The sequence below is a fragment of the Oreochromis niloticus genome, linkage group LG13 (assembly GCF_001858045.2).
Source record: "Oreochromis niloticus isolate F11D_XX linkage group LG13, O_niloticus_UMD_NMBU, whole genome shotgun sequence".
NCBI classification, from domain to species: Eukaryota; Metazoa; Chordata; class Actinopteri; order Cichliformes; family Cichlidae; genus Oreochromis; species Oreochromis niloticus.
Window position 1 is genome coordinate 31,968,265 of NC_031978.2, and position 15,366 is coordinate 31,983,630.

At 42.1% G+C, this 15,366-nt stretch overlaps 1 protein-coding gene across 2 annotated transcripts in view; it reads left to right on the top strand.

The window, feature by feature from the left end:
- pdzd8 (PDZ domain containing 8) overlaps nucleotides 1-15,366 on the top strand; it is a 41,714-nt gene that overhangs the window by 12,836 nt on the left and 13,512 nt on the right. For both annotated transcript variants that reach the window (XM_019366871.2, XM_003454989.5), the window contains one exon: nucleotides 2,632-2,734. In XM_019366871.2, coding sequence (XP_019222416.1) covers nucleotides 2,632-2,734 — 103 coding nt within the window. The remainder of the gene's footprint in view (nucleotides 1-2,631; nucleotides 2,735-15,366) is intronic.

The following is a 15,366-nucleotide window of genomic DNA, read 5'->3' on the forward strand; positions in this document are numbered from 1 at the left end:
CCACCATCACTGTGTGCACACTGGGAATGTGTTATTTAAGGGAAGCACTACACCTGCTTGTCATATTTTGCCTGTGTGTACTTTAGCTTCTACATTCGTCCATGATGTTGGACAGAGTACCCGAGGAGTCTCTCCTTTCAGAGACAAACACGCCCTCCTCTGTCCAAGGTTGGTATGTGTATATCTGAGCTGTTAGCCTCGGCTGGCTCTGACTGACTGCTCTGTCCTTTGTTAGCTCGTGTCATCAATGTATGTGTGTGTTTCTTTCATGCTTTGTGTTTGACAGGCCACCAAATGACTGGATGTTATTAGGAAATCAAATTTTAAACATGCAGTGTCTCTCCCTTTCTGTACCAGTTAAGGGTTAAGAAAGCTCTCCAGTGGAGCTAAGCATCCACTGATTTACCCTTTGATATGACAGAAGATGCAGTAACAGTCTGCGTTTCACACGGGTGGTGGGCATTTATTCCCCCACAGACGAGAGAACTCATTTGATGTACAGAGGTCTCAGCCAAAACATGTTGCAGTTAACCTTACCCCGTCTCTCCAGCATCACAACCAAAAATGTGTGGTGCAAGACGGCAGGAGAAAACTGCACCGAGTAATAAGATCATTTATCAGTTGGTTCAAAAAACTGATCCATTTTAGAGTCTCGTGAATGATGTCAGCAGTTTTTCAAGCAGGAAACACCCCAAAAATATTATTCTTGAAAAATTGGAGCATTTTGTGCTCATCATCCTGTTAGACAGTAGCACGTTGAACCAAATAAACCAAACAGATCTGTGGAGTGTTGCTAATGTCCAGATTAGAGTTGTCACTAAAAAAAATAAAATTAAATGTATTAAATAAAAAAATACTGGAGACCTTTTTAGAACCACAAGATTTTAAACCCGAGAATTAAATTTTGAACTAAGTTCAGTTTTATTTATATAGTGCTAAATCACAACAGCTCTTAGCTCAGGCATGTTATCTTTAGTGGTTGATAGCCTTCATTAGTGGAGAAAATATCAAACATCCCTTTGAGCAAGCACTTGGTGACAGTGGGAAGGAAGAACGCTCCAACAGAGCCAGGCTTGGGGACGGGCTGCTAGCTTCTGTGACCAGCTGGGGGAGATGGGAGAGCCACAGACACCATAATAACTAAAGGTTAAACTCAGAGTAAGAGTGTAGGGTCAAAGGTGAGTGAACAAACACTCATCATGGAGGATTCAGCGTCACCTGATCCATACACAAATATATACGTTATTTAAAAAAAAGGGAACATTTTAAACTTAAAAGTAGCGAGGGCGTCTGTTAAGTCCAGACTGGGTCTGCAGAGGGTCTTGGTGACCCTTCAGTAGAACATAAGATGTGATTGAGTTTTTTTTCTGCATGCTGTGAAGCAGTGATGTGTTTTTCTTAGTTGTACTTCCTGCTTCAACTGTTTTGTTTTCTTACAGGCTTTAAAGACACAAAGATTTGTATAAACTCAGGATGTAAGAGTTGCTTTACAGCCACAGAGTGATACCCCTCCGGGGTAGAGCAGGTACTGATCCAAAGGTTGGTGGTTCCACCCCCCAGTCTGCCTGCCAAATATCACTGGGCAACATATTAACCCCCTCTGATGTGAATGTGTGTGAATGATAGTTAGTGAGCACTTAACAGCATAGAAGACGGTGAATGTGACATGTTGTATAGAGAGCTTTGAGGACTCTGTGAGAGCAGAGAAGCGCTCTGTGTCTATATTTACCATTCCCTCTGTCCGTTTCACAAAGATGGTTACTGGCAAACTGGGAGTGCAGTATCCTGACTGGGAGGAACTGCTTGTAGAGTAGAAATGTGTTTGCTGCTTTTGCTAAAACACACGAGTGACTGGATGTCAAACATAAAACCATGAAGCAACCATATTCCCACTCACATGCAGGTCTTAACCTGCTAGGAAACAAGACTGGTTTTTTTAATATCTCTGATCTAAACCAGTTCTGTCACTGGTGTCCCAGAAGCCCCTGCAGCGGGGCCAGTCTGGCCCATTGGATGGCTTTGCATTAGGGCTGGGCGATATGGCCCAATATTCATATCTCGATATTTTTTAGCTGGATGGCGATATACGATATATATATATCGATATTTTTAAAAAAAACTCGATGTATCGCCCAGTCCTACTTTGCATTGTGTTTGGCTTCAGAAACCATTTTGATTCAACTTTAATTAAGATGTTAACTTCTTCACAGGACTGCAGGATATTCATCAAGAACAGGTCTTTTGTTTTTAACTGTAAAATTGAAAGTCCCTGTGCTGATGATACCGCGTATGTTACAGTAAATGTTCTCACATTTGTCATGACTGTGTGTTTGGTTGTGACAGTAAAGCACATCACATGAGCCTCCACGTTGTCCTGCAGCTGACCTGTGCTGACCAAACGCTGACTCGCCACAAACAGTCCAATGGAGTGCGAGCTCAGTAAATTTAAGGCGACACATGTGTAAACGCTACATTCAGAAATGTCGTGTCGTGTGGTTCCTTTACATATTTGGGCCCAAACTCTGTCTTTTCCAGTATGGTGAGCTACAAACACTCAGGCCAACGGATAGATTTGACTTCATTGCTATCTCTGAATGTAGTTCTCGTCTGTGTTTTGTTGGGGCTCTTCAGACTGTTCATCCTGGGCTCCTATGACAGAGAAACCTATGTCCATTGCACCCTGGAGCTGAGCAGCCACCAGTGGAAGGAGAAGGCTCGCAGTTCCATCAAAAAGGTAAAGGAAGCTCGTTTCATAACTTTATTCTCCATTTCTGTCAGATGTACTATGAAGTATCATCATATGTAGATGTTATAATACAGGACAGTGGTATCAATAATATGTACAGTGGTCAAAATAAGGACTGAACACATGACCAACTTTCTAAATATGCAGTTGACATAAAATTGTCACTAGGTGTCGGTAACAACCCACCCAGTCCACACATCAAACCATAGATGTTCGATGTAGACATGGATGTAGTGTAATACTGAGAAATGGCATGAACCTAATACTGAGTGAAGGTGTTGGTTTCACCATGGGTGAAACCAACACCTTCACAACCTTATCATTGCAAAACACACTGATAGCACTGGTCACAGAGGAATATGTAAACTACTCACGGTTCCAATGCTGGGGCCATAATGTGGAAGGGAAATTAATATCCTTTCACCATGAACCAACCAGGACCAGCTAAGAAGCGCTAAGCACTCGTGGAGAGCTTGTGGTAGCCCCTCCCACCCCGTCTCTATCATCCTCTGCACACCTCACATCACTACATCCATCATCTTCTCTGTGCCTCCTCTTCACAACCCCACTTCTGATTGATTCTGGTTATTCCCAATGAAAGGATGGATCGAGGTCATTTCTAATGCAAAAGTTACTCTGGATGGAATGTGGCCCTCTCTGGTGTCTTTCCATCAGCGTTTTAGAAAATTCAACAGCGCCTCGTCTGAACCAGGAGAGGGCGCTGCTGCACAGCTCTACATGAGCACAGTCACCACAGGCTGTACGGAGGCTGTTTGATGAACTATGTTGCTGTGTTGGGCCCTTCAAAGATAATACCCAGGTTTTTGGTCACATAAGTAACAATTATATTTGCATTGGTAACAATCCCGTGTGATTGCTGAGTGTTAAAGTCTGTTTCCAGATATGGAGGCCGTCAGCTGAGTTTCAGAACGACACTTTTCAATTAGACTGACATGTAATGCACACATTATTTTGCAGGTGCTGCTTATTGGACACCTTGTCATAGTGACAGTAATGCAGGCTTATTTTGATTTTGGCTGGCTGATGAGATTGTCCCATTGTTGACATTTTACACGGCAAAGAAAATGTTCAGGCCCCCGCGGCAAACCTTTTCTAATTGCTGCAATTTAGAGATATTACAGTTATCACATCAGGCTTGTTTGGAAGTGACTAATGAGCATTTTTAGAGGGAAATGTCAGGCTTAATTTGTGGCTCTGGCTCCAGCAAAGCCTGATGCCCGTAAACTTGCCACACACTCCTGGATGACATTTGCAATGCCTCAAAAGATGATTTCTATTGTGGTGAACAGTAATTGGCCTGTACTGTTTTCTCATGTGGTGTTTAATGACTTTGGGAGAGTTGAATTGTCATCCAGCAGGGGGCATTAAAATATCAGCGCCAAGTGTTTCTTTTATTCAGCATTTACACGATGTGATCAGAGCATCAGGTCTGTACTGCTGAAGTTCAGCGTTAGCTTTTTTTTAATTTGTCTCTATGAAATCTAACATGACATTTAACATGTGTTTGTCAATAAAGGTTGACACTGTGTCATAGGGGCGTGTCTTCATGGTTAAAAGTAACAGTAAAAGACTTTTGCTCACCAAAGCTGGACTGTACACGTCTTAGATGGTCTGTATGAACTACACAGTATGCCATTATTTCTAAGATGATTACATCAGAAGCTCGTCAGCGCCACGAACACAATCAACAGGTTGAATGTGTACGCTTGGATACGTGAAGACGAGGCCTAGCAAACAGGAATGCCTCCACCAGCCGATATCTGAATATCAGTGATTCAAAGACTTAACAAAGGAATAAAAAAGGCTGTAAAGCTGCTTTGTAGGGGACAATCAGATGTTATGTTTTCCTGCTGCTGCCTTTAGGGGGCGCCACAGCAGATCATCTGCTTCCACCTCACACTAGCGTCGCATCCTGTCACACATTCATGCCCGGCGAGCCCATGCTCTACTCTGCCTGCTTTAGATGGTTGACTCGAGGTATTTAAACTTGCTTACCTTCACTATCTGTAGTTCATGTGTCTTCTGTTTCATACGTTCATTCATCTTTTCTCCAAAGCATGCCCCCTCTCTCCTGGCTCTCCTCCACCCACTCTCTAAGGTCACTGCAGATCAGTGTCGTCTGCAAACATCATAGTCCACAGAGACTCCTGCATGGCTCGTTCTGTCAGCCTGTCAATCACCACTGCAAACATAAGGGGCTCTGAGCAGACCCTGTTGTAATCCCACCCCCACCTCGAACCCATCTGTCACTCGTACCACACATCTTACTGTGCATGTCCTGCACTAGCTTCAAATACCTCTGACACTCCTTTCTACTGTTCTTCCTCCTCATAACGGCCCTCACTTCCTCCTTACTAACGCTCTGCATGTTCTACACACATCCTAAATGTCATTTTCTACATTCAGACTGGTTGAGATGGGTTCCAGTCCCACCGTGACCCCGACCTGCATAAGGGAAACCGTGGATGGACGGATGAGGGAACGGACACTGTAATTGTCATGACATAGTCATTGTTTATAAAGTTTAGCACAAAGTGAAGACGCTGTGTGACTCCAGCCTTAGCCTTGCTCAGTGGAAAGTGTAGAATTGCAGTAATGCATGAACAGGTCCACACTCGACCAGCATAGCCACGAGCACAGGCCTCTCCAAGTGGACCCACTTCAAAGCACTCGTCCCTTTTTTGTTAATGAACACATACAAATGCAGATTCACGGTGGCATTTGAGCCTAATTTATCAGACTTCTCCAGTCTGCATGTCCCCAGCAGGACTCTGTAGTAAGGATTAAAGGCTGTACCATCTGGAAAAGGTCAAACCGCCATCTTTCTCTCCGTTTCCCTCTGTTGATTGCCAGATATGACCGTTGCCTGTCCTGCATTAAAAGCTTTTTATGCCTCATTTTGCCCAGTGTGAGCTGCTGCGATTCACTGCACTGTGTGTCTGCCGTCACATAGGGGGGCCTTCTCTAATCAGACAGATCCCTTGCAGTCTGTTTGACATGCTTATGATGCCATATCTGTGCGTTTCCTCGTCCATACACACAATAGAAAGTGTCCATACGTGAAAGAGACGTGCTGCGTTTTAATTAGATTTCTATTTGTTCTGTCTCCTTTTCAGTTGCAGAATACGGTTTATTCACCGTTACGATAAACTGGTGCTGATAGCTTTGACATTTGGCTCGGTGCTTCTTGGTGTTTCTCATTGCTTAATGATTTGTGTTAAACAGCTCTGTGTCCACATCAACACCTGAGTGTGAATGAAATGAGTATTTAGTACAAACTGAGACTTGCTGTGCGTACGTGGTGCTGCTGGGGATGTTATTCTGTTTATAACCTGCTGTCACTGATGGTTAGGTTCATGCCATAAGCTGCAGACGGCTATTTTTATATTTGCTGTAAGTGATTTAATAGGATGGCAGGATTCACAGGTTTCTCAACATGAACCCATTCCTCATAAAAAGATGCTGTGAAACATTTTAAATGCCTTCAGATCCCCTCAGAGCAGATGGGCTGGTTGGCAGTGTAACTGCTACGTTGTCTTTATCGTGAAATGTCGCGTTTTACACACTGCCACTTATTGGTTATTCATCACTTAAACTAACGGCAGGGAATGTTGGCATAGAGCTCATTACATGTAATAACTTGTATAGTGTAGTATCACAAACACACACATGCGCATGCAAAGCACATACGTGCTAAAGGTGAAGGGGGATGGCAGTAGGCGGCATTGTGTCTGTTGGGCATGTTTGTACATCTGGCCTGCTTTTCCATCATCGGGCCTCAGCTGATGCTTGCTGACAGCTTGACCAAAGGGACATGCGATGTGTGTATGAACACACGTCAGATTAGGGCTGCACGATTTTGCATAAAATGAGAATCACAATTTTTTTTTTTGCTTAGAATTGAGATCACGATTCTCTCACGATTTTCTTTTCCAGTATAAATATTTATTGCACTTATTAACTGCACATCAACTTCGTAACAGTTGAGACTGAACATAAAAACAATAAATGTCTCACATTTTGTCGTTGCCGCAAAATGTTGTACTGCTTGTAATTCCGTCTCCACCGTTGCTCGACACTGCGTGTATAGAGCAGGTAGCACTGTGTAGCGTTTGTCTAGGGTGCTGATCATTTTCCTAAATAGCTCGTTTTGCACAGTGTTGATGGGAGCCATGTCTTTAGCCAGGTGATAAGTGATAGCCTCTGTAATTTCTTTGTGCCTGCGGGAGTTCAACGGCTATGGGGAAGCGCTGTATAAGGTTCCCCTTATTGATGTGGTTGACCGGGACAGATTTTCTCCTGTCACTTTCTTGGCCTTTACAGCTTCGTCATCTCTCACGTGCTCTCCGTTGTTGTTGTTGTTGTTGTTGTTTTAAAAAAATAAACTTTATTTATCACATTTTAGACATACAGTTAGGAAAACAGAGATGACATAAGAGATGACATTGTAGTATTACAATGAGGAGCGCTCTCCGTTGTTTTTTCCCTGCCAGCTGGCTTCGGTATCACGTGGTATAAGGCTCCGCCCTTGTCATTTGTTGAGCAGGAAGAGTGAGCGCTCGTTTTCATGCAGATTATGTCCCGGATCAAAATGCGGTACAATCGTCATCTGTTTTTTTTTTGTTTTGTTTTGTTTTGTTTTTTTTAAATCGTTGTCATTTGGAAATGAGATCGCACATAAGTATGAATTGAGATCGCGATTTTCTAACGATTAATTGTGCAGCCCTACGTCAGGTGATCATTTGTTGTGTAAAAATTCTGCTGTACACGGTGGGTGGCTTTGTTTTGCATGAAACCTGTGTGCGTGCGTATTGATGGGTGTATGATGCTGTGCATGGCCCAAAATCATGAAGCTTCCTAAATCTGAAGCAGAAACATAAGTGAGTGGCTCTGTTAGAGACGACTGTTGTGAGTGCTGACCGGTGCTGGAGCCAAACATCTGCAGGCAGCCCTGATCCAATGAGCTTTGCTCTGCAAACCAAACCAAGAACATGATCAGCTCATGTAAGTACTGTAGCTCATGATTGTGTTGCCCACTGAAGACATGAACTTTTATTGACAGTGTGGCTCATTATAAATGGACTGATTCTTAAATAGTGCTTTATACAGCGTGCGTCAGTCACCCATACATACATGAGTACTGCGTCGTCGTGGTATTAAGAGGTTCGTGTGTTTATGATTAAAAACTTCTGACACCTCCTTTTTTAGCAACAGCTTTAAAACTCAAACTTTCTGTTGTTCTTTTTCCCAAATTGTGCTAAAGTTTAGTCTGCAGACGAGTCAGGTTAGTATGGGACTCTCGCTGGAATACATGCAGAATATTCAGTATTGTCTTACTGAAAAGAACAATACTTACCATCTGTATGCCATCATATATTGCTGCAAAGCCGGTGTATATCATTCAGCATGTTGCCTTCACAGATGCTTCGTTTACCCACTAATGCATTGCTGGAGCCGGTCACCGCTCCCACATCTTGAAAACATTTGAGAGCCTTGTCTGCAGCTGTCACCCACTCCTCAAGACACAATTTCTGATCCTTTTCCACTGTCTGTTTTCCAGGCTTCTCACATTGCAGTCAATACTCACTGTGTGAATACTGACTGCAATGACATGTGTGTACGCACACACACGCACACACACGCACACGCGCACACGCACGCACACACACACACACACACACACCTTTCTCACCTCCTGCAACATTAGAGTGGTTGTTTGATGTTCCACTATGGCTGTCTTTGTGTCTTTAATCTGCTGCAGACACCTGATGAAAGGCAGTTGGTTGATGAGCAGTGCGCACGCACACAGCCTACAACAATGACTCATCTAATACTTCACTTCCTATTCAGCATTGTTTTTGGGGTACAAATGATACGTCTATATCAGAACATAAGAATGCAATAACACCTTTTCAAAGGGCGATTAAGAAGATTCAAACGTTAAACTTCAGAAAAGTAGTAAAAGTCCTACACACACCACCTACCTTGAGTATATGATGAGGACCCTGTATATAGTTTTGTATGTGCACTTTTTGCTACATCCAGCAGTAATGACAGTGCAAAGAACTGATAAATAGTAGTTTAGCTTTTTAAACTGACCTTTAAACACATAAACACTCATTCATTTCTAAGTAAACTGTTCATGCAGAAGAGTTTAGTGCCAGTAAACTTTATCAAGTTGGATCCATCTATCAAGATCATTTGTTTACTAGGATTGTATCTCAGGCAGTGTGAGGGCACAATATTATTTATTATGTGGTTCACTAATAAAGACAGGTCCATATTTACTCTGTGGGTTTTAATTTCCTCAGCAGGGAGGTTGTTCAAAGGATGTCTGAGAATTTTAAAGTTTTTTTCCTGAGTATTTAGAGTCTGTGTGTCTGTTTGAGTCCTTGTGTCTTTGTCTCTTTGTGTCTGTCCGTGTGTCCGTGGGTCTGTGTATGTTTGTATGTTTGTCTTCTCTCTTGTCACATAATTCCAGAACAGATCTGTGCGGTCGTTCCAGCTGTTGTCGGACTTGTTGGTCCTCTTACGCTGCTGTAATAATGAATTTAAAACTGATCCTTTGGCTCGTTGGCAATGATGTGCAACAAATGCACATGTAAAGTGCTACTTAGACTGGGACATATAGAGTGGATCCTGAGTATAACAGTCTCCAAATAACTGTCAGGTTATCCTGCATGTGCTCTCATGTGTATCGCTCTGATGCTTTGTACAGGTCTTTAAATCTGGAAACCAGACAATGTAATGATATGTTTCCTCTTCTCAAAAATGCACAAAGGCCGGAGAAGAATCAGATTGTTTGTCGTGTCTAAATGCACAACCATTAGATATTCAAATGGCACCTAAGGGAGCCCGTCACATCTGTCACACACACTGTGTTGTAAAAGGTGATGCATTCGTCAACCATTTCTACTTTGCCATCTCAATTAAATGGCCAGTTCTAATTCTATTTGACAACGGCCGCATGTTGCAAAAGGCTGATTAAAGACATGAGAGATTGGTCTCACAAGCTGTTTGTTACTTATCACTTTTCCACTGATACATTTACCTTGCAAGAAACTCAATAGACCAGTCAATATGTGCATGACACAAAGAGCCACAGCCATATTACAGATTTGTTGATATTACTCTTTACAATGATTTTGCTCTGATCCTGGAGGTCTTTCAATAGCAAAGAAATGAGCTGTTAGTGGGTTTTGACTCTTAAAATTGGCAGCCGTCACTACAGATAATTCATGTTTCTCACCAGAAACGCCAAATACAGAGTTTGACATGTGATAAAGATGTTGTCTAAATTAATAGTTTGGTCTCTTTTTGGATCTGAAGCCTGTAAATTGATGGCATAGGAAAAAAGGAGGATTTATCTGTTAGGACATTTTCCCTTCCTGCCATGTAATTGCATAAATGTCATAGATTTGGCTTTAAGTGGTTGGTTTACTGAGGAGAAATGGCATGTGTTTAATTTAAAACGATACAGCCCATATCAGCATGGCCAGTGGGAAAATATCAGGAAATGGCTGATTGTAACTGTGCATAAGTACATCTGCAGGTTTGTGCAAAAACTGGTGACCATTAGTTGTTCACTTGGATTTATTTTGATTTCCAGTTAAATTTGACCCCTTGATTACGGGCCTTGACGTCCTGCAGTGTAACCTATACTACACTTCATGTTGGTATAACTGAAAACAGGCCGGATGGTTGATGTATGAATCCATTGGAATATTCTTTCCTTCCATCGACAATGACATGTCAACTGTTGTGACGTAGGCTAGTCTGTTTTTCCTCTCCTGTGTAAGTGTTATTTAGAGCGATGGTAACCACTAAATATATTTATGGTTTCTACTTCTCCGTACCAAAAATGATATTATGTAGGGTGCATTTATGCAGCAGACCCAGATAAAAATTACATATATTTATTGTGCTCTTCCTCCCCAAATCACTCAGTGTTTGTGGCTAGCTTTAAGTAGCTGTTTTCAGAAGGCCGGCAGCGAGGAACACTGAGGATTGTTCCCTTTTTTGCTCGTGGACAGAAGGTGAGAAAATGTGTAAATGCAAAAAAATCACCAGTAAATGTTACGTGGCCAGTCGGTCAGATTGGCCCTCGTAGATTCAAGGAGCAAAATGACATTTGAGCAGTCGTTTGAAGCAGAGCGAGGAGAGCGGTTCAGTGGCAGCACCGAGCACCAGCGCTTAAAGGAAAGCAAGGACTGAAATGCCAATTTGATAATGAGGGAAGTGGTGTCTTAATCCTTTCTGAGCCAGAGTAGGTTTGAATTTTGTTGTCATTTATTCAACTAGCATGATGTAGCAGTCTTGATAGATCATTATTTTTCAATGCCAGGACAAAGACTGTGCTACAAAAAGAAACTGCGTGGGCGACCAAACCACTGTTTCTCTCCATACAAGTGCAAATTAGGCAAAACACCTTTTTGTTTTCCCCTGTCTCCATAACAACGGCTTTGTTCTTTAAGCTTTTGAAACTGGCTTCCTATGATTTAAAAACGGCAACTTGAAAATTCATATCGAGGCGCCCAGCACATGCATATCACTAAAGTTTACAGCGATCACATAAGACAAATCCACAGAAAAGTTAACGTGGCAGAGAAACTGCATTAAATCAAAGCAGGGTTGTTAATATCTACCCAATACTCTGGCAACACCATATATGTGCAAAACAACAGGCAAACACAGCAGTTTATTTAGGTTGATATGGTGAGTGGACCAGAAAATGACCTTAGTCAATCATAAAAGAACCACCTTCAGCATAGAAGCCAGAACTGAATCAGAAACGGAATCAGTTGATACATTATTGTAACTTTGAACACAGCTTTGTTTCAAATGCTGACCATGTGTGAATTCAGTGTATTTAAGGATTGAAGATAAGACTTTATTGGGAAATTTGTGCGTTAGCACAGCTCGGGCACAGACGGCAGAAGAATACAAAGATTATACCACAATATGGTCAAGAGTGACCCTTTAAAAAGTCCCAGCAGGTTCATTTAAGGCCCTTATCTTAAAGAGAGTATATTTAGCCACCTACCACTTGCCTGTGTGACTGTGTCTGAGAACACGTACTACAGAATATGCGTCACAGTTAAAAATCCTAATAAGTACCCACGTAAACACCTGAGCAGCTATTGGCCATGCAGCCTGGTCCTCAGCCCACTCCACCTTCGTCACCATCGGGGCTGCTAATTTGATGTGGCAGGGAATTGCTGCGTACTTGCCTCGCAGCGACTTGTACCCTATAACCATACACAAAACGATCTGACATGTGGTATTAGATTAAATTACCAAGCAGTGCACTGACAAGGAAAAGGATTTGCTCAACCCCCACATCTCCATCTCACACACACCCTCCCAGACATGCTGGAGACCAAAGAGACGTTCAGCTAGGCGACAGGAGGTGCTGCCTCAGTCTGACTTATCCATTATGTCTGCAACTGGCTGTTTCTTCATATAGATCGTTATAAATATAACCCTTTCATAGCTCCTTCACTTTAGTGTGTGCATGGCTCCATTCAGGTTTTCTATGTTATTTTGCATTTAATTTTTAGACTTACTACTTTGTATATTCAAAGTGGATCAGCAAATGATTTTAGTATGAGTGTTCTTATGAATTTGCACAATATAAATGACACTTAATGAGGCTTTAAATCTCAAAGAGAGTCTGACGGCCCAATAGCAGCTACTCGTTGTGGGAATGTTTTCAACAGTAAAGGTTGGAATGGATCTCACTTTTTTTTTTTTTTTAACCTGTTGGAAAATGTGGAGTATCTCGTAGGTCACAGCTGTTTAACTACAAAGTTAGTCGGGCCAGATTTCCAAGCAGAGAAATTTATCTGAGCCTGATCAGCTTCAAACAACACAAATGTATTAAAAACAAATAATCTTTATTCATTATAAATCTCTGCACACCAAAATGTGCATAAAAACAAGAAATGAGCTGTAACTGAGGACAGTCTGTGCCAGTGCCGACACTTTTTTCTTCATATTTGGAAAAAAAACCCAAACATTTTGATAATTCCCTTTCAAAATAAAATGGAGGAGGAGTTTTTTTTTTTTTTTTCGTATGTCTTTTTTTTTTTTAAATTTATTTTAACAAGAGCAGCACCTTTGGGCAATCCGAAGGCAACGGTGAAACGTGTTGTCAGTCGGTGAGCAATGAGAGCTGCTTTTTATTGAGTGAAAAGCTTGATTCACATGTGTACGCTGACCCAAACACACTGAGGAAGACGACGGCTACTTTCTTAACGTTAAGACGCTGGTGTGTACTGACATCAGTCCAAATCTTTACTGGTCTGTTAGCGCGAAGATTCTGTGCCATGGCTACAAGTTCGAGAATGAACTTCCCCTCGCAATGGAAGGACCGCTTCCTTCGCTCTGACCGATAAGTCTCCTTCTGCTGAAACACTAAATGGGTCTATGGAAAAACTCATCACCTCTAATTGACCAGAAAAGTTCTCTTTTAACCTCGCAATGAAATCAGTCATCATCATGTCTGGTGCCGTGATGAGATGCATTTGCAGAGCGTTGGAAAATGCAGTAACCGGCCTGTGCTCAAGTCAGTCGCGAAAAGGTTCAGCTTGACTTGGAAATCCAGTTCTGCCTTGTAGTCCCACACTGAGGTCATTCAGGTGTTTGAATGTGTCGCTCAGAAAGCAGACACTGGCCATAAAGCTGTTGTATGCGATTCAAGTGTGTTTCTGCTTTATTTGCCTGCTGTTGCAGAGGAAAGCTGTGATCTTCTCTCTGAGGTCACAGAAACGCTCCAGCGCCCTGCCTTTGGACAGCCACCTGACATCATTGTGCAATAGCAGGTCGCGGTGCTCAGCAGACGTTTCTGAAAGCAGCATGCGGAATAAGTGGTGCTGGAGGCTCCGCCTTAACCAATCATGCTGCCCGGTGTCGTTTTGAGCTCGGTGCTTACGTTTGCGCACAACGCCGTCTGATGCACAATGCAGTGTTATCATTTGAGGTGCAACAACCAACCACGGTGCTGCCAAACTGCTCACTTTACTGCCATGGGTGGAGCTCCATCCATCACAAGCGTACAGACACGCTTCATATCCACACCTCTGTCCTCGAAAAAAGCTGAAATTTTCTCAAAGATTATCTCGCCAGTTGTGCATCCCTCTAACGGCAGTAAGCCATGAAGAAAACTAGCATCTATTCACAACTGTGCGTTATCAGTTGTGTCTGTGGACTCATCTACTGCTACAGACTTTACATCAGTTTTCTTCAGGTCATCTATCAGCATTTCAAACATGTCTGACGCCACAATTTCAACCCTTCGAATATTTGAACTGTCTTTTAATAGCAGACGTCACACTCACATATATATTTGCATCATTTATCACCGGATCCACCACGGCCAGCATGCAGTGTTTCACTGTTTCTGAATCTGTCAAAGGCCTTCTCTTCTTCGCAAAGATCCAGCAAACACAAAGGGACGCGCTCTCTGAGCTGCACACGACCTCTGGTTGTAGATGCAGGTAAACTCTGTACTTTTGCAGGGAAAGTTTGTGCAGAAAGTCGCTGTTTGTCATTGTGGTGCCTTTGTAAGTTGTAATCTTTAAGAACCATCAGCATGCTAGGCTACTAGCTGTGTTGTGTTCACCGTCTACACTATGCTGTGGGATTTCTTTTTTTTTTTTTTGGTTTACTCTGTTTCTGCCAGGGCCACAGGCAGACGTTGCTCCTGGGCCGCCATTTAAATAGGCTGCTTGTAGGGGTTTGATTTGCATGAACCTTTTAGGATATAGTTATTCTGTAGTTTGGGCTCTCTAATTTTACCCATATAACATTTAATGAGCTAAATATAAATACTTTTGTAGGGAAAAAGGCAAATATCTAAGCATGGAAACATACTCTCATAGCATGTTTTCATTTTACTCTGGATTTTTTTTTAAAAAGGCTACATTTTAAATTACAAATTTATTTGTATGGAATCTTTGTTGCAGAAGGCCTATGATATACACCACTGTGTAATAGATGTCTTGTCAAAGTGAGTATTTTATTCGGAAGATCAAAGTAAGACTTGTCTGGGTTTCTGTCCTGCAGGTAAAGGAGACGACTTTAAAGCAGTGAAAGCTGCCATTTGAACATATTAACCTTTCATTTGTTCTCTGTGGCAGTGTAGATAAAAGAGGCAGGATTTGCTAGAATAGATGGTGAATTGCTCCATTTACATGTATCCAGCTGAGGGTTGTGATGTTCTTTGTTTGTCTTTCCTGCTCAGAGACAAGAAACCAGGAGCTACTTGTTGTCTTAGTCGATGTTAACAAGGTTAGTTTAGACACTGCTGCTCAGCCCTCAGAGCAACTACCTCTGCACAGCAATTAAACTCTGAAATTTACAGAAGATACCTTCTGTCAGAAGTCAGAGGAGAAAGCATAAATATATTACTTTTTATTGAACTTTGTTCACCCCGCAATTATCAAGAATTTTATTGAAATCAACAATTTACATGGATGGATGCTTTAAATTGTACTGAGAGCCAAGTCTTGATGCATGCTCAATCATCCAGGTAAGTAAATCTCCAAAGGTTGATTCTGTTCATCTGGACGTTTTCAGTGGGAGAAACGTTTCGTCAC